The sequence below is a fragment of the Squalius cephalus genome, assembly GCF_949319135.1.
Source record: "Squalius cephalus genome assembly, chromosome: 13".
Lineage (NCBI taxonomy): Eukaryota > Metazoa > Chordata > Actinopteri > Cypriniformes > Leuciscidae > Squalius > Squalius cephalus.
The window spans coordinates 38695706-38720074 of record NC_137134.1 but is presented as its reverse complement, the minus strand read 5'-3'; the positions used below and the strand labels follow the sequence as shown (position 1 = coordinate 38720074).

Below are 24369 nucleotides of genomic sequence, written 5' to 3'. Positions count from 1 at the left end.
GCCACAGTGGCCTCGCCGTGAAGGCTGGCGTATTCATGTCCATCACGCGTCTCTTATTACCTCAACTACAGAGATTTAGAACAGGTAATAATATCGATCCCTCAAATAATTTCTCGAAAGGAAGGAAAAAAGAAAATCCTGGACGAGCCGCCATAGTTACGGCCGACTCGTGAACAGAACACATGAACACACACACACCCATAACACACGCAACATGAACACACACACACCCATAACACACGCAACAGCTGTGATTCATTCAGTTTATCACGTGTTTTATCACTAGTGTGTGAAGAAGTGAACTTACAGTCCAGCTTCAGTGAGCAACAGAGACCGGAGATCTGCCGCTTCAGAAGATGCTGATTCAGTGATGAGCCTCGTGTGTGTGTGTGTGTGTGTGTGTGTGTGTGACGTACCTGTATTCAGTGATGAAGCTCCAGCGCAGGAGAACAAAAGCGCTGATCATAGACGTCACGCACGGCTTATACAAGCAACAAAGAGCAGATCAGCGACAGCGAAGCTGCTGACGTGTGCGTGTGTGTGTAATGTGTGTGTGTGTGTGTCTGTGTGTCTGTGTGTGTGTAATGTGTGTGTGTGTGTGTGTCTGTGTGTGTGTAATGTGTGTTTGTGTGTGTGTGTGTGTGTGTGTTAGGGGTGGCACGGTTCACAAAACCCACGGTTCGGTTCGTATCACGGTTTTAGGGTCACTGTTTTCGGTTCTGTGCGGTTCTTGTTGTTATTTTTTCTTTTAATCTTTAACACTCCAAAAATTTACTTCAGCATATGATATATAGCTTAATTATCGAATTATTAGGCCTGTCGCGATAGTCAATAAATCAATTAATCGCACGATAAAAAAAATGAGCTCGATCATTTTTCCGGCCGCGATAATTCCATTTGCATGCTTGTTTGTTTTCCTAGTCTCTCTTTCTCTCTCTCTCTCTCTCTCTCTCTCTCTCTCTCTCTCTCTCTACCAAATAGACTGGATGACCACTCTCAGTTCCTTAGCGTATAGGGGTGAACCCTCTTGTCAGTCACATGGTCTTTGTGTGGGAAAGCGGGACTGCTTGCGGCGACTGCCGGGAGAGAGAGAGAAGACGCTAGTTGTGAGTTGGAGGAAAAGAAAAAGATGGAATTGGTTTCAAAGCCAAACGCGACAGCGAGCCGATCTCATGAAAATGCGTATCTATACCACGAATGTTATTTCTTGTGCCATTTATACGCCAAAAATAGTTTTTGCGTGCATATGATACGCTCTTTATGGCGTGTAATACGCACACACTCCTCACCCCTAATCCTAACCAAGTATTTTCAGTGTGTAGCATACACGCAATAAAGTGCGTCTCCGTCTTCCCGACAGTAAATTACACAATCACTCGGGCGTTTAGTCGACTAAGTAACAGGAGGACAGTGCAGAATGGTGTGATATGGCCTGTTGAGGCTTTTTTTTTATTTGTTTACAAAGGTCCTAACCGGCAGTTTTGCCTGTTATGGAATGTATCACTATTTATGTCTGAGCTTAATATTTTTTGAAGTGCAATTTTGTTTACATCCATTTTATTGATTGTTTTTGGTATTTATTCAAGTGAATTGTTTTGTTAACAGACACTAAGAGTCCATTGCTTTTATTGTTTTTGGTTGTTTTGTTCATTTTTTGTGGATATTTAAAATGTTTTCCGTTTTCAATGTTTAATATTCTTTAGAAATAAAAGTTTATAGATCGTTGAAAAGGTGTACCTGCATTATTATGCCATTATCATTATATCAGATGAAAATGGTCTCGAACGACAATATTATCGTTTATCGCAATAATTTCTTGGACAATTTATCATCCAGCAAAATTTGTTATCATGACAGGCCTACGAATTATTAATTTATTTATTTCATAAATGGGCCGTGTTTGCAAAACGCAGCTTCTCATTTCCCATTCCGCAGTAATATAGAGAGCGGTCCCCGTGAGGGAGCCTTCAGTGGCCCTGAGCTCATCCTCTGCAGTGAGAGCTGTCGGACAGATCTTCGTCAGTTTCTCCTCGTGTCTCGTCATCACAGGCGTAATCCGCGGGTGGGACATGATGTCCCCAACACTTTTGAAACATCTCGCGGCACGGATGTCCCAATACGATCAAGTGATCAAAGTGCTCGTTGCCGCTGCGATCAGTGGCGCTGATACTGTGTTCTCTAGTGGCTCACAGCCTTCACTCGGACGCGCGCTTCAATCCGTTGAGGAGACTCTCTACTCGTTCCGGTGAAATCACAAAACATAACGCACACAAACGTGTCCCTGCCTGATATACAACCACTGATGAACATAATCGGTTTTGTGTTCATAATACGAGTGCGGTTTAGAACTCAGAGCCGAACCGAGACAAGCGAACCGAACAGTTCAGATGCTTTTTCATGTACCGTGCCACCCCTAGTGTGTGTGTGTGTGTGTGTGTGTGTGTGTGTGTGTGTGTGTGTGTGTGTACCTGTGGCGCTCAGGGCGATGTAGGAGTGTGTGTGTGTGTGTGTGTGTGTGTGTGTGTACCTGTGGCGCTCAGGGCAATGTAGGAGTGTGTGTGTGTGTGTGTGTGTGTGTGTACCTGTGGCGCTCAGGGTGATGTAGGAGTGTGTGTGTGTGTGTGTGTGTGTGTGTGTGTGTGTGTGTGTGTGTGTGTGTACCTGTGGCGCTCAGGGCGATGTAGGAGTGTGTGTGTGTGTGTGTGTGTGTGTGTGTGTGTGTGTGTGTGTGTGTGTGTACCTGTGGCGCTCAGGGCGATGTAGGAGTGTGTGTGTGTGTGTGTACCTGTGGCGCTCAGGGCGATGTAGGAGTGTGTGTGTGTGTGTGTGTGTGTGTGTGTGTGTGTGTGTGTGTGTGTGTACCTGTGGCGCTCAGGGCGATGTAGGAGTGTGTGTGTGTGTGTGTACCTGTGGCGCTCAGGGCGATATAGGAGTGTGTGTGTGTGTGTGTGTGTGTGTACCTGTGGCGCTCAGGGCGATGTAGGAGTGTGTGTGTGTGTGTGTGTGTGTGTGTACCTGTGGCGCTCAGGGCGATATAGGAGTGTGTGTGTGTGTGTGTGTGTGTGTGTACCTGTGGCGCTCAGGGCGATGTAGGAGTGTGTGTGTGTGTGTGTGTGTGTGTGTGTGTGTACCTGTGGCGCTCAGGGCGATGTAGGAGTGTGTGTGTGTGTGTGTGTGTGTGTGTGTGTGTGTGTGTGTGTGTGTACCTGTGGCGCTCAGGGCGATGTAGGAGTGTGTGTGTGTGTGTGTGTGTGTGTGTGTGTGTGTGTGTGTGTGTGTGTGTGTGTGTGTGTGTACCTGTGGCGCTCAGGGCGATGTAGGAGTGTGTGTGTCTCCTCAGGGCCGGGTGGTTCTGCACTTCGAGCGGCAGCTCCTGCAGTAGCAGCTCCAGGAAGTCAGAGGGCAGCACTGAGGCCAGATTCCAGTGGAGCCGCGACACCAGCAGCACCTCCCACTGCTGCACACACACACACACACACACACACACACACATTACACGCTAGCACCACCATAACAAAGACCAGAAACACAAAAGCTCACACTGAGACTGCCTTAACCGCGGCAAAATCACTGCAATTACAATAAATAAACTAAATAAAAACAATAAACATAAATAAACAAAAGGAATTTATAATAATAATAATAATAATAATAATAAGGCTGTTTACACACACACCGTTTTCAACTAAAAACATTAACCTTTTCTTCTAATGCGATTTGGCCGGCGGTTTGTTGGACAACACACACTTTTAAAAACAGGCTTTTGAGAACGATGCCGCTTTCATCTCTTCGTAAACTATAAAAATGCTAATTTGTGGAAACGGTGACATCATGCACATGCGTGTCACATGTTCAGCGCTAAAGAGCGCCACCGCAGGGAAACACTGTGTTGTTGCGCTCTCTTTAAATGTCGTCGCATCTTCTTGTGCTAACGTGCTACAATCGCTCAGCTACTTTACCGTTTTTATTTCCTTTATTTATCTGCTAATCTTGTATTATTATTGTAATTGTTGTTTGGTTTTTTCGTTCTCTCCTCTGGCGGTTGTTCCTGTTCTTGTTTTACATGTTGGTGCTATTTGTTTTCTATTGTATAATTGTAATAAAACATTTTTAAAAGTGTTTCTTTACAAAGTGTGATCGCCATCTACTGGCCTGGCAGCAGAATGCAGCGATTTACATGATTTTCGCGAGTCCGTGCGAACGGGGATCGTTTGTCGTCTATACGCGGAAAAACGCAAATCGTTGAAAAAATAAATAAATTTGTTGTCATGTAAACGTACGCTTAAATAAAAAATCAGCCATGTAATTTAGCTAATTAGCATATCTATTCCAAAGTTATTATTGTTAAAAAATTCATTAAATAATATAAAATAATAAAATATAATAAAATAAAATATATAAAGAAAACGTTATTTATTTCAGTTAATTGCAATGGCAACATTTCTCATTTATGTCACGAAAGGTTGAAGTACTAAAATAACTAAATAACTGAATAAAAACTATAGGCATATAAAAAACGAATAAAAATCACAAAACACGAAACAAAATTACTAAAACTTTCAAATTAAAATGTTAGTAAATATGTAGAATGTGCGTCACAGGTGTTTGTTTGTTTTACAACGCTTCAAATCAGTGATAATTAAGCATTATTTATTTACTGTTATAGTATTTAATAATATTTTTAATTAGATTTTATTTGACATTTTTTATTATTAAATTCAATAGTTTAAGTTTATTCTATGTGCTTTTGTCATTTTTAATGGCTCGGTTTTTTATATTTCTATTCAAATTTCTATTTTCTTTTTTAGTTTTAGTAAAACGTAAGTTCAGTTCAGGTTCGTCTAGTGTAGTTTGGAGCGCTAAAATAACTCAAATGAAATACAATAAAAATAACAACTAAAGCTTTCATTTATTTTCAATTTCAGTTTAATTTTAGTAATTGTAGTACTTCAACTAAAACGCATTTTATTTCAGCTAAAGGTAACATTTCTAATTTATGTTTTTTTTTTAATTATTTTAAATTTGTCTAATATTTATATTTTATTCCTTATGCCAGAGGCTCATCCGTGCATGCTTTCTTTGGGGGTCTAACATTACCCACAATACCTTGCGCAACAGAGTTTTGCAATTGTTTAAGATAAAAATGGGGGAAAAGTTGACGCAACAGTTTTCACGGGCCTAAAAGTTACGAATTTAGTTCTAAAACGACATTGAACATATTGTTGATATATTTTGTGTATTGTGTACCATTAATGTAATCTCTGTATGGTTAGCAAGCATAATAAAAAATTTTACTTTATTTTAACGTTTTTTTTTTTTTACGCACAAGCCCTGATGAACTGTGTCACATGACCTCACCAGGATCTCTGGGACGGTGACGGCGTGGTCCGTGTAGACGCACAGCTTGGCGGCGCTCAGAGGAACCGATTCCCGGAGTTTGGAGGCCAGGAACATGCAGACGGTTCCCAGAAGCTGCAGGTGGCATTTACGCAGGGCATTCTGGGACATGTACCTGTCCAGGTAGTGAACAGCCAGAGGAAACACCTCCTCCTCACACTTCTGATCCTCACACACCTGCTCAAGAACAACACACACAAGTCCTCTGATGATTCATGATTCAGATCAGAAAGATTCAAATCAGTGAATCAGAATATGATTCACAAGACATCATCAGATCGGTATGATTCGAATCAGTGAATCAGATGTATTAATGTATGTAAATGCATATATGCATTTCTGAAATATATAACTTAGACAGTTTCCTCTGATAACAGATCACTCTTAATTGTAATATGGACTCATGCACTTTCTGTAAAGATGCTTTGAAATGATGTGTGTTGTGAAAAGTGCTATACAAATAAATGTGAATTGAATTGAATGTATTAGACATCATCTGACCAGTGATTCGAATCAGTGAATCAGAACACGATTCATAAAACGTTCTGACTAGTGATTCGAATCAGTGAATCAGAATGATTCATAAAACATAATCTGACTAGTGATTCGAATCAGTGAATCAGAATATGATCCATAAGATATAATAAGATCATTATGATTCGAATTAATAATTCATTTCTGACGTGTACTCGCCTGAAGCATCCACCCAGTCAATATTCTCCGCATGTAGGCCTGCACGTCGGTCTGTTCGGTACCGGGTTTAATGATGTTCGGTCTCTCCGAGCTCAGCAGGTTCTGACAGACCCGCTTGTCTTGGATCAGAACCATGTCTCTGAACGCCCGAACCGGTCTGGACTTCACCTGAGAGCTCGAGCCCAGTTTGACATGTTCGTGACAGAATAACTCCATCACAGATTCGTCTGACGGACTCGCCGGTTAAGTCACGCGGGATTTACGTTAAAAAAACTCTCAACGGGACTACAAACTATATACACTGTACATTTAGCCGAATTCATGAGTAAACACGCATTATTTGATTCAGTTTACGGAAGGCTTGTGCGTGAGCTGCGGCGCGCGGCGTGACCGCTCTCACGAGAATCCCTGAACGATCGTTGTGACGTCACATCGAAGATCGCGGTGTCGCGTAGTCATCGTGAAACAATTCAAACGTATTTTATTTTAATATGGACCGAAAGGACTCTGGAGTTTTGTTGTATTATGTCATGACAATGACGATAATTGTTGTAAATGTTTTTTTCTACTTCATTTCTTCAAGCATTTAATTTTTTTTTTTTTAAACGTATTTTATTTTATTGTTACGAGGTCCTGGTCTCATGATAATTTTTCATAATCATTAACTAAATTTAATAACGTCCGCCTCAGCTGACATCAAGCTGTTTCTCATTATGATAAATCAATAATAAATTTACGATTAAATTTAATATATAATTTGTTACAGATATATATATTATACTTCACTTGTACGTGTTTCATGGAAGCAGAATTCATTGAGAACAACATTTCATGTCAAGGTTACAAGCCACGAGAGCAAAAATAACAGGTCTGGATGAGTTTATGATTTTATTAAGTTCTAACCAAGTTTAGTCCAAAAATATGAACATTGCATCACAACAAAAATGCAAAATATATTGCGGCACAATCCCACGTTATCATCATCATCATCATGTTATTCCAGCGCGTCGCCCAAACTGACGCATAAAGATGAACGTGTGCGGTCAGTCGACGGCCATGGCGGGCGTGGCGTCCTCCAGGTCTCGAGACTCGGCGTTCTGCAGTTCTCGCCGGATCTCAGCCGTGATCCCCGGGTGCGTGTGAACCCTCAGCAGGTCCAGCAGCGCCTCCTTCTGTTCGGAGGACAGGTCTGCTCGGTAGCGCTGGGTCAGCGTCAGCAGGCACTGGTGCCACAGCACCGGCAGGGTCCGTTTGTCTGAGCGAAACGACAGGAAGTGTGCGACCAGCGCGTCCAGCACGCGGAAGGGCAGCGCGTACTTCTTATCCAGCAGCAGCCGCAGGAAAATACTGTTGGCTCCGTTATACTCCATCTCTGCCAGTTTCAGCATCGCAGCGCTGCACGAGAGGACAGAGACAAACCAGTAAGTTACTGGTGCAACTTTTTCACTCATCGGCCAATTCGGCTTCTACATTTATAAGTTACCGGCCATTCAGAACTTCTACTAGCCAAAAAAAGAAAGAAAAAAAGAAAGAAATGAACCAGATTAACTACATCACAGCTTTAAATGAAATATTATAAATCAAAATCCTGTCATCCAGCATCTCCTCTCTTCCTCTTTCATTATCTATTCACCATAAATGTGTTTTAGACAGATCGACACAGGACAGGGAACATCAGAAAAATGTAGGAGGTTTGAAAATAACAATGTCTTTTCTGTTAATCAAACGCTTTTTAATCTTTGCAGTGTAAACTTGGCACAAGACATGCATCCGTGAGCGTGTTGACCTTTGACCTGCGTGTAAAGCTCACCTGGAGTGTAGCACTGGGATTGAGCATCGTGTGAGGATACTGCCGATGATAATGGCTTCTCTCAGCGTACATGTTCCCGATTCACACAGCGGAAGCAGAATCCCTACACACACACACACACACACACACATAGAACTCATAAGTCATTTCATTTTTATGTTATTTTAACTAACAGATCTCACCAAACTTTGCCCAGCTGATTAATCACAGTACTTGAAGTTTTTTAATGTTGTTTATGTGTCTATGTGGTGTTTTTAATATGCTTTGAGACAAACCATGTGTAAGTTCATAAGTCGACAGCATTGCTGAGTATTTCCTCCTTAAAACTGCAGTGAACCAAAGACAGTCTCAAAAACACGCTTTGAAATCGCTGGTGTTTCTGACGTCACAAACTACCTTGTAACCAATCAGATCAACGTGTGATCGTCAACCAGTGGATCTCTGAGCTGAGTGAGTGAGTGGAGGCGGGGCTCATTTGCATATTCATAGAACCAATCAGATCAACGTGTGATCGTCAACCAGTGGATCTCTGAGCTGAGGGAGTGAGTGGAGGCGGGGCTCATTCGCATATTCATAGAACCAATCAGATCAACGTGTGATCGTCAACCAGTGGATCTCTGAGCTGAGTGAGTGAGTGGAGGCGGGGCTCATTTGCATATTCATAGAACCAATCAGATCAACGTGTGATCGTCAACCAGTGGATCTCTGAGCTGAGTGAGTGAGTGGAGGCGGGGCTCATTTGCATATTCATAGAACCAATCAGATCAACGTGTGATCGTCAACCAGTGGATCTCTGAGCTGAGTGAGTGAGTGGAGGCGGGGCTCATTTGCATATTCATAGAACCAATCAGATCAACTTGTGATCGTCAACCAGTGGATCTCTGAGCTGAGGGAGTGGAGGCGGGGCTTATTTGCATATTCATAGAACCAATCAGATCAACGTGTGATCGTCAACCAGTGGATCTCTGAGCTGAGGGAGTGAGTGGAGGCGGGGCTCATTTGCATATTCATAGAACCAATCAGATCAACGTGTGATCGTCAACCAGTGGATCTCTGAGCTGAGGGAGTGAGTGGAGGCGGGGCTCATTCGCATATTCATAGAACCAATCAGATCAACGTGTGATCGTCAACCAGTGGATCTCTGAGCTGAGTGAGTGAGTGGAGGCGGGGCTCATTTGCATATTCATAGAACCAATCAGATCAACGTGTGATCGTCAACCAGTGGATCTCTGAGCTGAGTGAGTGAGTGGAGGCGGGGCTCATTTGCATATTCATAGAACCAATCAGATCAACGTGTGATCGTTAACCAGTGGATCTCTGAGCTGAGGGAGTGAGTGGAGGCGGGGCTCATTTGCATATTCATAGAACCAATCAGATCAACGTGTGATCGTCAACCAGTGGATCTCTGAGCTGAGTGAGTGAGTGGAGGCGGGGCTCATTTGCATATTCATAGAACCGCGAATACTAAATGAGGAAAGGGTGTCAAGTTACAGTCAAGATATTTTTTCAAAGAAAAAAACTTTTAAATATGTAATTTTGGTGATCAAAGATGAGTTTTAAGGGATAACATTATTGACTACAGGGAGACTTTAAAAACAATTGTTTTTTTATTTAATTTTTTTATCTAATTAAATATGCACTAAAAATTCCAGGATCAAAATTCTCATTTTGTTGACACAGTTTAAATGGTTTTTACTGAGAGCATTTATCAGAAAACAGCGGACAGAAAAAACAACAACATTTTCACCCTGTTTTTAGGAGTGATAAACTTATACCAGGCGAGTGATAAGTGAATAAACCCCTCGGTAAAATCCTTCAGAATATTGATAGGAATAATCTAAGTTTTGGTGTGTGTAAGAGCTGCTGAAGTGGAGAACAAAACTCATTTTAAGAACACGGAAGATATGGACTGAAATTGAAATCTACAGACAAACTAGATAAAAGTGCAATAAATAAACACTTGAATGTGTATTTTGGATGTTTTCTGTTGGAAGCAAAATCTCAGAATTCACAAGTGCATGTAAAAACAAAGTTTTAGTTAATTTGCCATATGCTTTCGTCATTTTTATACGTTTTTGTTGATATATATTATTAAATATTAAATATTTCTATGAAGTTTAAATTTTAGTCATTTAAGTATTTTAACTTAAACTTTTATTTCAGTTCTCATTTTTAAGTTATCAAATTTGTATCTTTTATTGTACCTTTGTTTCAGCTAACCAAACCCATTTCAGTTAACAACAACAACACTGTTACAGTCAGTTGTGAAGATTACCAGTCACACCAGTATAATGTGACCAGAACTGCATGACAAGGTCACCAGCGCCCTCTAGTGTTCAGTTACAGTAACATCAGTACTGGTCATCTCCTCTAGTGTTCAGTTACAGTAACATCAGTACTGGTCATCTCCTCTAGTGTTCAGTTACAGTAACATCAGTACTGGTCATCTCCTCTAGTGTTCAGTTACAGTAACATCAGTACTGGTCATCTCCTCTAGTGTTCAGTTACAGTAACATCAGTACTGGTCATCTCCTCTAGTGTTCAGTTACAGTAACATCAGTACTGGTCATCTCCTCTAGTGTTCAGTTACAGTAACATCAGTACTGGTCATCTCCTCTAGTGTTCAGTTACAGTAACATCAGTACTGGTCATCTCCTCTAGTGTTCAGTTACAGTAACATCAGTACTGGTCATCTCCTCTAGTGTTCAGTTACAGTAACATCAGTACTGGTCATCTCCTCTAGTGTTCAGTTACAGTAACATCAGTACTGGTCATCTCCTCTAGTGTTCAGTTACAGTAACATCAGTACTGGTCATCTCCTCTAGTGTTCAGTTACAGTAACATCAGTACTGGTCATCTCCTCTAGAATAAAGAGCTGCTGGAATATTCCTGTGTGCATCTACTCCGCATATTCCCCATGAAGGCACAGAGTCAACGCTGTCAAGATTCAGTGTAAAGATGCACAAGTAAGCAAGTGCTTCTACAGTGTCAACTAAACTTGCCACATTACTTTGATACTAATGCATTTCAACTAATTCTGCACAGTAAAACATCTGTCAATTTTGGGCTTTTTTTCAGACTAGTGGACAGAAAACATCCAAAATACACTTTTAACTGCATCTTTTAGAGCACATTATCTATTTGCGTCTGTACATTTCACTTACAGTTTATATATTTAAAGGTTTTTCCTCCTACATTGAGCCAGAAATCTCCACTTCAGTGACACTTACATTCACATTCTTATCTTTATTCGGAAGGTTTTTACAGAGGGGTTTGTTCATTTAGCATTTTACTAATTTTATACAACATTTTATTCCTAACAAAATGGCGATTTTCTTTTTTCTTTTTGGCTGCTGACAGTATTTTCTGATTTGTGTGTGATAGTGATAGAGATATCCAAAATCACCTCTGTAAAAACCTTTGACTCTAATATATATTATAAAAAGAATTTTGAACCTGACATTATCCAATGTTCAGATTTTTGTTCTAGAAATTTATGCAAATTAGTGCATATTTAATTAGATAGTGCCTCACTTCCATATTTAAGCATAACATTTCTGAAAACTTGCAATACAAAAAATATTTGCAGTTATTAATGTAATCAAGTATGGTGATATTTACTAGTTATTATTTTACCCTATTCACCAGAGGGGTGTCTGGCCTTAAAGGTGCAGTCTGTAAGATTGACCACTAGTGGTCGAGATCGGTACTGCAGTCCAAACCAAAATATGGGAGATCGTTATTCCCCGCCTCCTCAGACTCCACGCTCGCGGGTCGCCACGGACACACGACAGGAACGAGCGCGACGGACAGCGAAAGCCGAGGAGACTTACGGACTGTAAGCTGAGTTGATTTATCCGCGTTTTAATATGCTCTCGTTCACAGAGATTTATAGATGGATATCGAGGCTTTTTAGGCTGTGTGGAATCTGCAATCTCTGACCCAGTTTGTTTGCTCGTTTCCATGGCTACGATACGCTGTGTTTCCCGCCAACTGGCATCCCGGGGTGTGGAAATACTATTGGCTGAACTGGCAGTGGGCGGAGTCACACAGACCAAAACGTGTAAAATAATGAGTAAAATAACTGTAGAAGTGTTTATCAGAGGAACGAGTGTGTGAACTCAGCATGTTCCCTAAACATCTGCAAACATATTATGGTATTTTTATGCTTTAGTAGAGTGAAAGTTACATACAGCACCTTTAATGAACAACACGTCGTTTAAAACGCCACAGTGAGAGGATCTGACCTTTGAACCAGGCTGCGGGTTTGAAGAGCGCTTTCTTCAGCGCGCTGTACAGGTGAAAGTTCAGGCGCTTGTACTCCGTGATATCGTCTCGAACCCGAGGCAACAACACCAGATTATAGAAGCGCTGAGCCATCCGCTCCTTCAGGTTAGACGAGAAGATCCTACACACACACACACACACACACACACAGTTTAAACCAGGGTTATTATGGTTAAAATGAGACTAAAACCATGCAAAACATTTCTGGTAACACTTTACAATAAGGTCTGATTTGATAACATTAGCTAATGTATTATACCACCTTTCCAACGTGATGATGTAATGCGTGCCGCATCTCAGAGATGGTACGAGACGGGCATTTGAAAGTGAACTAATCCTTTAAGGAGATCCTCTATTGCCTTTAGAATTGGAATATAATTACAATTTTGCTGATATTTAAGAAAGAAATTCGAATTTCGGTTTTCAGCCATTGTGACAGCCCTAGTGTGTAGGTTGTTGACGTGTGCGTGACCTCTGACCTGGTGGCCTGGTACATGGCGGCTGCGGTCCAGGTCTCTGGGTCTGTGAGGTACAGGACCTGCTCCCAGTTGGAGAGAGCCGGGATGATCTTAAACGCTTTCGGGAGTTTCCCACTCCGGTACTTCGACAGAACCTGGTGGGGGGGGGGGGGGGGGGCAATCAAACATTAATAAATACTGTAACAAATGTATTGCTCAATGTTAGTTAATACATTACCTAATGAACCTTATTGTAAAGTGTTACCAATTTTTTTTAATGAAAACTACATGACCCATGTTTAATTTTTTACAGTGTAGCATTGTGGGTAAATCGCTAGTTTAGCGCACCTTGCTAACGCCTCTGTAAACCTGCACGACTCGAGGGTCCAGTTGAGGATCGGCTCGTCCTGAAACCTCAGACATCACAGTTCCCACTTCAGTCTGCTTCTCCGTGATCTTCTCCATGATGATGTCGGCTAGCGTGCGTCTGTCACACACACACACATTTACATTCATGCATTTGGCAGAAGCTTTTATATCCAAAGTATTTTATCCTAATACTCGATTTACCTAATTGAGTTTCATTTCGGTTAATCATGCAGCCCTAACACACACACACACACACACACTGGGCTCACCGGAGCGGCGGGTTCTTGTTCATGAACATCTCGATGGCCTTCTCGTCCTCCGGATCCACGTCCACCTCTCGCGTCTCCTCCACATGATGACCCAGAGCCGGCCACTCCTCGTCTGAGTCTCCATCCTCTGCACTCGGACCTGAAACTCACGTGTGTCACTGATACTGCAGCTCATTGTGCTCATATAGAGTGTGTGGTTTTAACACACACAGCTCTTACTCATATAGACTGTATAAACATATGTTCGCAGTGTGCGTGACGTCACTCGTAGTGTTTCTGAAGAGCGTTTCTGAAGCCCAAAGTGGGCGGAGCCGGCCGTCGCCATCTTGGCAGCGTCACTCCCGGATAAACGAAAACGTGCGGCGAGGCAGATTAGCTGAGGTGACGTGATGCTAACGCTAGCAGACAAACGGCTAGTAGTGACATCAGCGGCAATCCACCTGTCACTCAAGTGGCCACACCCTTAATTATGCAGAACTATAAGGCTTAATATAATTTAAACGGATGAGTTATAAGTCGTCTCCCTCACAGTCGTCATGAAGGGCAACATCTGCTTTATAGACCAAAACCACTTTCTGCCCCAGACTGTAAACATGTGTTTCTGCTGTAAAGTTGGGCATATTAACATGGGGGATTATGGGTAATGACCCTCTTCTGCAGCCTCTAGTGGCCAGTGGATGAACTGCAGTTTAATCACTCAGCGTTAAGAGAGAGAGAGAGAGAGAGAGAGAGAGAGAGAGAGCACAACGCTTGTGCTGATGCTCCTCATTTGGATAAAAGCCTCTGCTAAATGAATAAATGTAATGCAAATGAAGAGAACAACACGTCTCTTGTACACAGTTAAGTTTTTATGTTAATACATGGCTGGCAAAGGAGTGTCAAAACGCACGGCTACTTTTGACTGTGTGCATCAGAAAAACAGGCTTAATAATAATAGGCTCCTGCCACAATACAAGGCTAAATAAATAGAAAATTGTTTAAGAGGTATTTATACAAGTTATGTATTATATATATGTATATATATATTTTTTTGTTTTGTTATTATCTTGTTTGTCTGTATTCTCTTCTTTTTTATATGTACATATATATGTGTATATGTATGTATGTATGTATGTATGTATGTGTATGTATGTATGTGTATGTGTATGTGTGTATATATATATATATATTATTGTTTCAATGTACCCTTTGAGGGACATGCACAGAATGTGTTTAGTATCTGCATCTACATCATAATTATCCTGTTTACTTGCATTACTATATCAGATGTATTAACTCCTTGTTGTTGTTTATATTTGTTCTTATGCTTTGGCAACACAGATGCATTTTTTTTTGTCATGCCAATAAAGCAACATGAAATTGAAATTGACTGGGAGAGAGAGAGAGAGAGAGAGAGAGAGACTGGGAGAGAGAGAGAGAGAGAGAGACTGGGAGAGAGAGAGAGAGAGAGAGAGACTGGGAGAGAGAGAGAGAGAGAGAGAGAGACTGGGAGAGAGAGAGAGAGAGAGAGAGAGAGAGAGACTGGGAGGCTGCCGCTTGGTTAAACCTCACTCCCCTGGACTCAAGAGGCACGCTAGCGACTGAGAGGCTGTGGTCTTTATTGTCCTTGTTAGCGCGCCCACCTCCCACGCCGGAGACCCGGGTTCGAATCCCACTCGGAGCGAGTTGAGAAGGACCAGTTACATTTGGTGCTGTGACCCGGATGGGAGTGAGGTTTAGGGGGTGAGTGTAACGGACCTAGGCCACAAACCACACACACACACACACACACGTTTCGAGTCGAGGACACAAAGGGGACACATCATGAAAATCTGACTTTTTCCGTGTGCTATAATCAGGAGGACCCAGAAAACATGAAAAAAAACATGAAAACACACCAGCCGACATTTGGTTCCACACGCGCCAACAGAGACCAGTTCTAACGCACTGATGAAGATCCAGCAGAGCCTGAAGCTGTTCTGTGGTTGAGCACAGACGAGCACTGAACACTATTGACCAGAACATGTCTCCGCTGTCTTATAAAGACCTCAGGAACTGTGGACACTTGTGGAGAAGTTAAACATGATGATGAGATGATCAGTGTAACTCCACAACAACTACAGAAATGTCTCCACTAACATTCAGAAGCTCTTCCTGAGTCTCTCCGTAAGGCCTTGTTTCGCCTGGCTCCCCAAACGGACGAGGCGTTTATACTCGAAGCGCTCGCCGTTGTACTTTTCTGTGAATCGAGTAAATGTCCTCTTAACCATCAGGAATCAGCGGTGAGAGGAAGAAAGGTTTATTTTAGTCCATCACCACCAATACCACACAACAATCAGAATTGTGTAAAATCCAGTAAACCCTGATATTATTACTTGTGACGACAAAATATGTGGATATAAAAACACGTATAGGCTATACAACTAAATTAATGATCTCTTAAATATTTTCTAATTTCATTAAGTTTCGTTGACATTTTATAAAACATGGACCTGTATGTTTATTAAAATGGCTTATGTCTGCTATAGGCTCATTTTGTAAATGTAAGCAACTAATTTAAGACGCACAAACTGGGTGCCGGTGCGGTGAGACGTACGCTCGGCCAGATTCGGCTCGGAGTCGTGCATCTTCGGATGCGGAGCCGTGCGCGCTGTTACAATAAAAGCCGTGCACACCGCCAAGCGAAGTGGTGTCTTACCCCTAACCCCAGATTTCCACCAAGCTTCTATTTTTGCCGGATGCCGGAGAGCTCCGCAGCAATTCAGCACTTATATCGCGTGATCATACGTGAATTCGCGAGATCTCGTGGGTCCTCGTGACTTCAGCTGTCAGTCACGGCCGCAGCCGTACCGCAACAACTCCGGACCTGGTGGGTATTGAAGGACGACGGAGCCGACACGCAGCCGTTCCGCAGTTGGTGGAAATCTGGGGTTACGCACCCAACGCGCACGTGGAGCAGCAGCTCATTTGCAATTAAAGGGACACACATAAAAACGGCACGTTTTTGCTCAAAGGGGCAAATTTGACAAGCTGTAATAAATGATCTGGTATTTTGAGATGAAATTTCACAGACACATTCTGGGGACATAGATTTATATTACAGCTTGTGAAAAGGGCATATGTCACCTTTAATGTATGTTATCGAATGTTGTTTATGTTCGACTGATAAAGCACCACTAACACCATGACTGTCTACATAGGCTAGTGAGTATCTATCTGTGATGGTCAGGTAGGTTTCACTCACCTAGTTGAGTAGCGGGCTGTCTCTTGGGTTCTGCTGCGAGTCCTAGCTCAGTTTGCAGCTCGTCCTGTTGTATTCGGGCCTGTTGCAGGATCTTTCTGGACAGTTTCTCGTCCACATACTCCTGCTCTTCCTCGTGGGTTCGGGTTCGGTTCTTCACTCGCCCGCTGGCCCGAACCGAGTCTCCCTGCAGGATCTGATCGGCCAGAGACACGCCGGAACCCGGCCCGCTTTTAGTACTCCTCTTCACCTTCGGCATGATGATGAATTAATATTATTATTATTATTATTATATCAGCCTCAACTCATGACACGCAGCTGCGCGCCGAACACACGTGTGTCTGAGCTGAAGAAAATGGCGCTGTGTGTGAGTGTGTACGGCTGATCTGAGATCAGATGAATGGAGCGAGCGCTACTCTTTATTTTATTTTGTATTTTTTTTATTGAACAAGGATCACAGGGGATACATATCACACACAAAAAAACTCAAGGTAAAAAGGTAAAGTAGGCTACATACAGTAAGAGATAGTCTACTAAAGAAATTAATTCATAAAACATTTAAAGCAATAGACATTAAGAATACGATAAATGAATGTAAATAATAAATAAAAATCTTCAGGAAATCAGGAGGTAACTTAGTTTCAAGTGTTTCAAAAAACATAATAGAAAGTCTGAAACTCTATGCTTCTCTCTGTCAAAATATTTAATATTTTAGTATATTTTGCTTTGATGTCTATATCGGCTACCAGTTTGTCTTCATCCTTGCTCCTCTTTTTATTATTTTAAATTTTTATTTATTTTTCCCTCTTAAATTCAAACTCTGTGTTAGTCTCAATGGAAGTGTCTTATTTTGTTATGTCCATTCTGCAATAAAGAAAAGAAAATATAATCTCGTTCACTCATAACAGCTGATCTCAGACCAGCGCTGATTTACACTGTTTACTTCCGGTCACGTGATCTGTGCTGCTCTCAGTCGACGTTTCAGTGCATTTGCGATCAATTTATTGATATATATATAGATAATCACGGATATGTATGTACTGTCCGATTAAATATCCCCCACTTTTAACTGATTTTGTGTTATTCGCGAAAGCCGGTTTGATCCGGAAGTAAATACGGGCTCGCGGAATTTTGCGGCAAAGAAATGGGTGTAACGTGGTAAGAAACATTTTTGTTTTCATATTATTGTTTGATAAATTTTGTTTTTACCTGTCGTTTAGAGTACTCTGGTTCTTATAAAACTGTTATTATATTGGAATATTATATTATTATTTGGAAAGAAACAAAGCTCTTCAATATCTCGTTTGTTTAGGCTACATTTCATATCTTCCATTTGTTTAGTATGTACACAGCCGATCAAAAGTTTGGGATTGGTAAGATTTTTAATGTTTTTATAAGAAGTCTCTTCTGCTCACCAAGGCTGCATTTATTTGATTGAAAAACAAAACAAAAAACAGTAATATTGTGAAATATTATGACAATGTAAATCAGCTGTTCTCTATGTGAATATATAGTAAAGTAATTTATTCCTGCGATCAAAGCTGTATTTTCAGCATCATTACTCCAGTCTTCAGTGTCACATGATCCTTCAGAAATCACTCCAATATGATGATTTGATGATCAAGAAACATTTATGATTATTATCAGTGTTGAAAACAGTTTTTTACTTTTTTTCAGGATTATTTTGATGAATAGAAAGTTCAGAAGAACAGCATTTATCTGAAATAGAATCTTTTGTAACATTATTAATGTCTTTACTGTAAATTTTGATCAATTTAATTCATCCTTTATTGATTTATTTTATTTCTTTCCCCCAAAAAATAAAATAAGAAATCTTACTGACCCCAAACTTTTGAACGGTAGCGTTTAATGTTATTTCAGATAAATGCTGTTCTTCTGAACTTTCTGTTCATCAAAATAATCCTGAAAAAAAGTAAAAAACTGTTTTCAACATTGATAATAATCATAAATGTTTCTTGATCATCAAATCATCATATTAGAGTGATTTCTGAAGGATCATGTGACACTGAAGACTGGAGTAATGATGCTGAACATTCAGTATCTTTACTATATTCACATAGAAAACAGCTGATTTACATTGTCATAATATTTCACAATATCACTGTTTTTTGTTGTTGTATTTATAATCAAATAAATTCAGCCTTTGTGAGCAGAAGAGACTTCCTTTAAAAACATAAATAATCTTACCGATCCAAAACGTTTGACTGGTAGTGTATGAAAAACAAATCTGGCAAGTAATATGAATGTATAGTGTGTTTGCTGATATGAATGATGTGTGTGTCAGTGTGTGTCAGGTGCCCGTGTCCGAGGGCAAGAGCGTTCAGCAGACGGTGGATATTCTGCATAAGAAGCTGGAGCAACTGGGAGCCGTTAAACAGGGGAACTTCTGGGTCGACTGCGAGACGTACCACGCCACGGGAAACGCCACCGGTAACCGGCTCACACCGTTACCATGGAAACCACCCTCTATATCACCATGGCGACTGTATATCACTCTGTGTCTCTCTCTCTCAGGTCAGCCGAGTAAGCTGTTGTACGTGATGCATAACTCGGAGACGCCGCTGAGCTGCATGGCTCTGTTCGAGGGCGGACCGGGTCTCAGCGCTGACGCTAACTTTGACGTCCTGATGGTGAAACTCAAGAGTCACTTCCAGAACGCTAAAGGCCATAAAGTGGAGAGTCGCGGTTGCCGTTATCGCTACTGCGACTTCCTGGTGAAGATCGGCACCGTCGCCATGAGCTCCAGCGCTAGAGGCATTTCAGTCGAGGTTTGTTTACGCGTTCAGTGGCTCTCATTCACTAAGTGTGTGTGCGGACGCATGAGTTTGACACACAAACTAACGTTTATTTCAAATTTATGGAAAAACGTAGAAACAACTGAAAACAAATGGAGGAGGGTAATCACCTCCTGAGAAACGAGAGGTGGAGCTGGGGAGGGAGGAGGGTGATCAGCTCCTGAGAAACGAGAGGTGGAGCTGGGGAGGGAGGAGGGTAATCAGCTCCTGAGAAACGAGAGATGGAGCTGGGGAGGGAGGAGGGTGATCAGCTCCTGAGAAACGAGAGGTGGAGCTGGGGAGGGAGGAGGGTAATCAGCTCCTGAGGAACGAGAGGTGGAGCTGGGGATGGAGGAGGGTGATCAGCTCCTGAGAAACGAGAGGTGGAGCTGGGGAGGGAGGAAGGTAATCAGCTCCTGAGAAACGAGAGGTGGAGCTGGGGATGGAGGAGGGTAATCAGCTCCTGAGAAACGAGAGGCGGAGCTGGGGAGGGAGGAGGGTGATCAGCTCCTGAGAAACGAGAGGTGGAACTGGGGAGGGAGGAGGGTGATCAGCTCCTGAGAAACGAGAGGTGGAGCTGGGGAGGGAGGAGGGTAATCAGCTCCTGAGAAACGAGAGGTGGAGCTGGGGATGGAGGAGGGTGATCAGCTCCTGAGAAACGAGAGGTGGAGCTGGGGATGGAGGAGGGTGATCAGCTCCTGAGAAACGAGAGGTGGAGCTGGGGATGGAGGAGGGTGATCAGCTCCTGAGAAACGAGAGGTGGAGCTGGGGAGGGAGGAGGGTAATCAGCTCCTGAGAAACGAGAGGTGGAGCTGGGGAGGGAGGAGGGTGATCAGCTCCTGAGAAACGAGAGGTGGAGCTGGGGAGGGAGGAAGGTAATCAGCTCCTGAGAAACGAGAGGTGGAGCTGGGGAGGGAGGAAGGTAATCAGCTCCTGAGAAACGAGAGGCGGAGCTGGGGAGGGAGGAGGGTGATCAGCTCCTGAGAAACGAGAGGTGGAGCTGGGGAGGGAGGAAGGTAATCAGCTCCTGAGAAACGAGGGGTGGAGCTGGGGATGGAGGAGGGTAATCAGCTCCTGAGAAACGAGAGGTGGAGCTGGGGATGGAGGAGGGTAATCAGCTCCTGAGAAACGAGAGGTGGAGCTGGGGAGGGAGGAGGATGATCAGCTCTTGAGAAACGAGAGGCGGAGCTGGGGATGGAGGAGGGTAATCAGCTCCTGAGAAACGAGAGGTGGAGCTGGGGAGGGAGGAAGGTAATCAGCTCCTGAGAAACGAGGGGTGGAGCTGGGGATGGAGGAGGGTGATCAGCTCCTGAGAAACGAGAGGTGGAGCTGGGGAGGGAGGAAGGTAATCAGCTCCTGAGAAACGAGAGGCGGAGCTGGGGAGGGAGGAGGGTGATCAGCTCCTGAGAAACGAGAGGTGGAGCTGGGGAGGGAGGAAGGTAATCAGCTCCTGAGAAACGAGGGGTGGAGCTGGGGATGGAGGAGGGTAATCAGCTCCTGAGAAACGAGAGGTGGAGCTGGGGATGGAGGAGGGTAATCAGCTCCTGAGAAACGAGAGGTGGAGCTGGGGAGGGAGGAGGATGATCAGCTCCTGAGAAACGAGAGGCGGAGCTGGGGAGGGAGGAGGGTGATCAGCTCCTGAGAAACGAGAGGTGGAGCTGGGGAGGGAGGAAGGTAATCAGTTCCTGAGAAACGAGAGGTGGAGCTGGGGAGGGAGGAGGGTAATCAGCTCCTGAGAAACGAGAGGTGGAGCTGGGGAGGGAGGAAGGTAATCAGCTCCTGAGAAACGAGGGGTGGAGCTGGGGATGGAGGAGGGTAATCAGCTCCTGAGAAACGAGAGGCGGAGCTGGGGAGGGAGGAGGGTGATCAGCTCCTGAGAAACGAGAGGTGGAGCTGGGGAGGGAGGAGGGTAATCAGCTCCTGAGAAACGAGGGGTGGAGCTGGGGATGGAGGAGGGTAATCAGCTCCTGAGAAACGAGAGGCGGAGCTGGGGAGGGAGGAGGGTGATCAGCTCCTGAGAAACGAGAGGTGGAGCTGGGGAGGGAGGAGGGTAATCAGCTCCTGAGAAACGAGAGGCGGAGCTGGGGATGGAGGAGGGTAATCAGCTCCTGAGAAACGAGAGGTGGAGCTGGGGATGGAGGAGGGTGATCAGCTCCTGAGAAACGAGAGGTGGAGCTGGGGAAGGAGGAGGGTAATCAGCTCCTGAGAAACGAGAGGTGGAACTGGGGAGGGAGGAGGGTAATCAGCTCCTGAGAAACGAGAAGTGGAGCTGGGGATGGAGGAGGGTAATCAGCTCCTGAGAAACGAGAGGCGGAGCTGGGGAGGGAGGAGGGTAATCAGCTCCTGAGAAACGAGAGGCGGAGCTGGGGAGGGAGGAGGGTAATCAGCTCCTGAGAAACGAGAGGCGGAGCTGGGGATGGAGGAGGGTAATCAGCTCCTGAGAAACGAGAGGCGGAGCTGGGGAGGGAGGAGGGTAATCAGCTCCTGAGAAACGAGAGGTGGAGCTGGGGAGGGAGGAAGGTAATCAGCTCCTGAGAAATGAGAGGTGGAGCTGGGGAGGGAGGAGGGTAATCAGCTCCTGAGAAACGAGAGGTGGAGCTGGGGAGGGAGGAAGGTAATCAGCTCCTGAGAAACGAGAGGTGGAGCTGGGGAGGGAGGAGGGTAATCAGCTCCTGAGAAACGAGAGGTGGAGCTGGGGAGGGAGGAGGGTAATCAGCTCCTGAGAAACGAGAGGTGGAACTGGGGAGGGAGGAGGGTAATCAGCTCCTGAGAAATGAGAAGTGGAGCTGGGGATGGAGGAGGGTAATCAGCTCCTGAGAAACGAGAGGTGGAGCTGGGGAGGGAGGAAGGTAATCAGCTCCTGAGAAACGAGAGGCGGAGCTGGGGAGGGAGGAGGGTAATCAGCTCCTGAGAAACGAGAGGCGGAGCTGGGGATGGAGGAGGGTAATCAGCTCCTGAGAAACGAGAGGCGGAGCTGGGGAGGGAGGAGGGTAATCAGCTCCTGAGAAACGAGAGGCGGAGCTGGGGAGGGAGGAGGGTAATCAGCTCCTGAGAAACGAGAGGTGGAGCTGGGGATGGAGGAGGGTAATCAGCTCCTGAGAAACGAGAGGCGGAGCTGGGGAGGGGGGAGGGAGGAGGGTAATCAGCTCCTGAGAAACGAGAGGTGGAGCTGGGGAGGGAGGAGGGTAATCAGCTCCTGAGAAACGAGAGGTGGAGCTGGGGATGGAGGAGGGTAATCAGCTCCTGAGAAACGCGAGGTGGAGCTGGGGATGGAGGAGGGTAATCAGCTCCTGAGAAACGAGAGGTGGAGCTGGGGATGGAGGAAGGTAATCAGCTCCTGAGAAACGAGGGGTGGAGCTGGGGATGGAGGAGGGTAATCAGCTCCTGAGAAACGAGAGGTGGAGCTGGGGATGGAGGAGGGTAAATCAGCTCCTGAGAAACGAGAGGTGGAGCTGGGGAGGGAGGAGGGTAATCAGCTCCTGAGAAACGAGAGGTGGAGCTGGGGAGGGAGGAAGGTAATCAGCTCCTGAGAAACGAGAGGCGGAGCTGGGGAGGGAGGAGGGTAATCAGCTCCTGAGAAACGAGAGGTGGAGCTGGGGATGGAGGAGGGTAATCAGCTCCTGAGAAACGAGAGGCGGAGCTGGGGAGGGGGGAGGGAGGAGGGTAATCAGCTCCTGAGAAACGAGAGGTGGAGCTGGGGAGGGAGGAGGGTAATCAGCTCCTGAGAAACGAGAGGTGGAGCTGGGGATGGAGGAGGGTAATCAGCTCCTGAGAAACGCGAGGCGGAGCTGGGGAGGGAGGAGGGTAATCAGCTCCTGAGAAACGCGAGGCGGAGCTGGGGAGGGAGGAGGGTAATCAGCTCCTGAGAAACGCGAGGCGGAGCTGGGGAGGGAGGAGGGTAATCAGCTCCTGAGAAACGCGAGGTGGAGCTGGGGAGGGAGGAGGGTAATCAGCTCCTGAGAAACGCGATAGCTGCTGATAATACTGGAGGAGCTTATATATGAATACAGTGATAGGAGTCGTATTCCTACAGGTAGAGGATCAGCTGATGCAAGCTTGACTAACGTGACCTCCAGAACTGACGCTACGCTTGATGTCTGTCAAGCTTTGAATAAAATCTGTTGTCTTTTCTGATTAATCCGAAGCAGAAATGCATGCTTATATCCAGTAATGTATGTGTGTGTGTGTGTGTGTGTGTGTGTGTGTGTGTGTGAAGGTGGAGTATTGTGCGTGTGTGATCCCCGGAGACTGCTGGAACCTCATGAAGGAGTTCATGCAGAGTTTCCTGGGCTCCAACACTCCCGAGCTGCCGACGGTGTTCACCAGCAAACCCGAGGGTCTGAGCGTGCCGGTGGACTGCATGGACACCATGAGCCAGTACCTGGAGCTCTTCAGCAGAGTCCGCAAACAGCAGGTGCTGCCCGGCAGCGGCGTACGGTGAACACGTGCCATGAAACCTGCCATAATCTTCACCTCGACGCAAGACATCGAGTGTCTGAATCACTGGCTGTCTGAGAGATACAGACACTCCTGAGAGAACATGATGAGAACATTTCTCGTGTCGTTTGTGTTTGCATTATTTTAGTTGTGGATGCTTATTTTTTATGTGTACATTGGAATTTGTAAAATAAACAGTTTACTTTGAATTGCAATTATTATTGAAAATAAAGGTTTGTGTTTACATAATATGTTTGTGTACTGTGCATAATTATTTTGTATATATAAATACACACGTGCATATATATACTGTATATATATATAAATATTGTATATAAAACACATTTTTCTTATGCACGTGTGTATTTATATATACAAAATAATTATACACATATATTATGTAAACACAGAGTTTTATTTTGGATGTGATTAATCACGATTAATTGTTGCCCAGCATTAATATAAATATAAATATTTTATATATAAATAACACATTTTTCTTTAATATATTCATGCATGTGTGTGTATTTATTTAAATATACAAAATAATTATACACAGTACAGACACATATTATGTAAACACAAACTTCTTTTTGGATGCGATTTTTTTAATCATTGCCCATCACTAATTAAA

General features: G+C 44.1%; 3 protein-coding genes across 6 annotated transcripts in view; 1 reads left to right on the top strand and 2 right to left on the bottom strand.

Moving 5' to 3' along the window:
* Window positions 1-6540, bottom strand: part of ccnd3 (cyclin D3) — a 10860-nt gene extending 4320 nt beyond the window's left edge. For 2 of the 3 annotated variants that reach the window (XM_079889796.1, XM_079889797.1), the window contains exons 1-3: window positions 6091-6539; window positions 5359-5574; window positions 3298-3457 (exon numbers count right to left, since the gene is read on the bottom strand). In XM_079889796.1, the coding sequence (XP_079745922.1) occupies window positions 3298-3457; window positions 5359-5574; window positions 6091-6306 (592 nt within the window). In that variant the 5' untranslated portion in view covers window positions 6307-6539. Of the gene's footprint in view, window positions 1-3297; window positions 3458-5358; window positions 5575-6090 lie in introns of all 3 variants that reach the window. The other variant, XM_079889795.1, reaches the window with a different exon arrangement.
* Window positions 6541-6955: 415 nt separating this feature from the next.
* bysl (bystin-like) lies at window positions 6956-16890 on the bottom strand. Its single transcript, XM_079891502.1, has 7 exons — window positions 16507-16890; window positions 13284-13422; window positions 12994-13132; window positions 12667-12800; window positions 12148-12308; window positions 7901-8003; window positions 6956-7485 (listed from the first exon to the last, which is right to left on the bottom strand). The coding sequence occupies exons 1-7, from the start codon at window positions 16760-16762 to the stop codon at window positions 7134-7136; spliced, it is 1284 nt and encodes a 427-aa protein (XP_079747628.1). The 5' UTR covers window positions 16763-16890; the 3' UTR covers window positions 6956-7133.
* A 544-nt stretch (window positions 16891-17434) lies between these two features.
* med20 (mediator complex subunit 20) lies at window positions 17435-23982 on the top strand (the record flags this gene model as incomplete). 2 transcript variants are annotated; one of them, XM_079890306.1, is made up of 4 exons in its annotated part: window positions 17435-17661; window positions 18809-18954; window positions 19039-19292; window positions 23515-23982. In XM_079890306.1, 4 exons carry the CDS (start codon window positions 17648-17650, stop codon window positions 23737-23739), a joined length of 639 nt encoding a protein of 212 aa, XP_079746432.1. In that variant the 3' UTR covers window positions 23740-23982. The 2 variants fall into 2 exon arrangements, with proteins under 2 accessions (XP_079746432.1, XP_079746431.1); XM_079890305.1 differs by lacking the exon at window positions 17435-17661 and having other exon boundaries at window positions 18789-18954; window positions 23515-23942.
* Window positions 23983-24369: the final 387 nt, after the last annotated feature.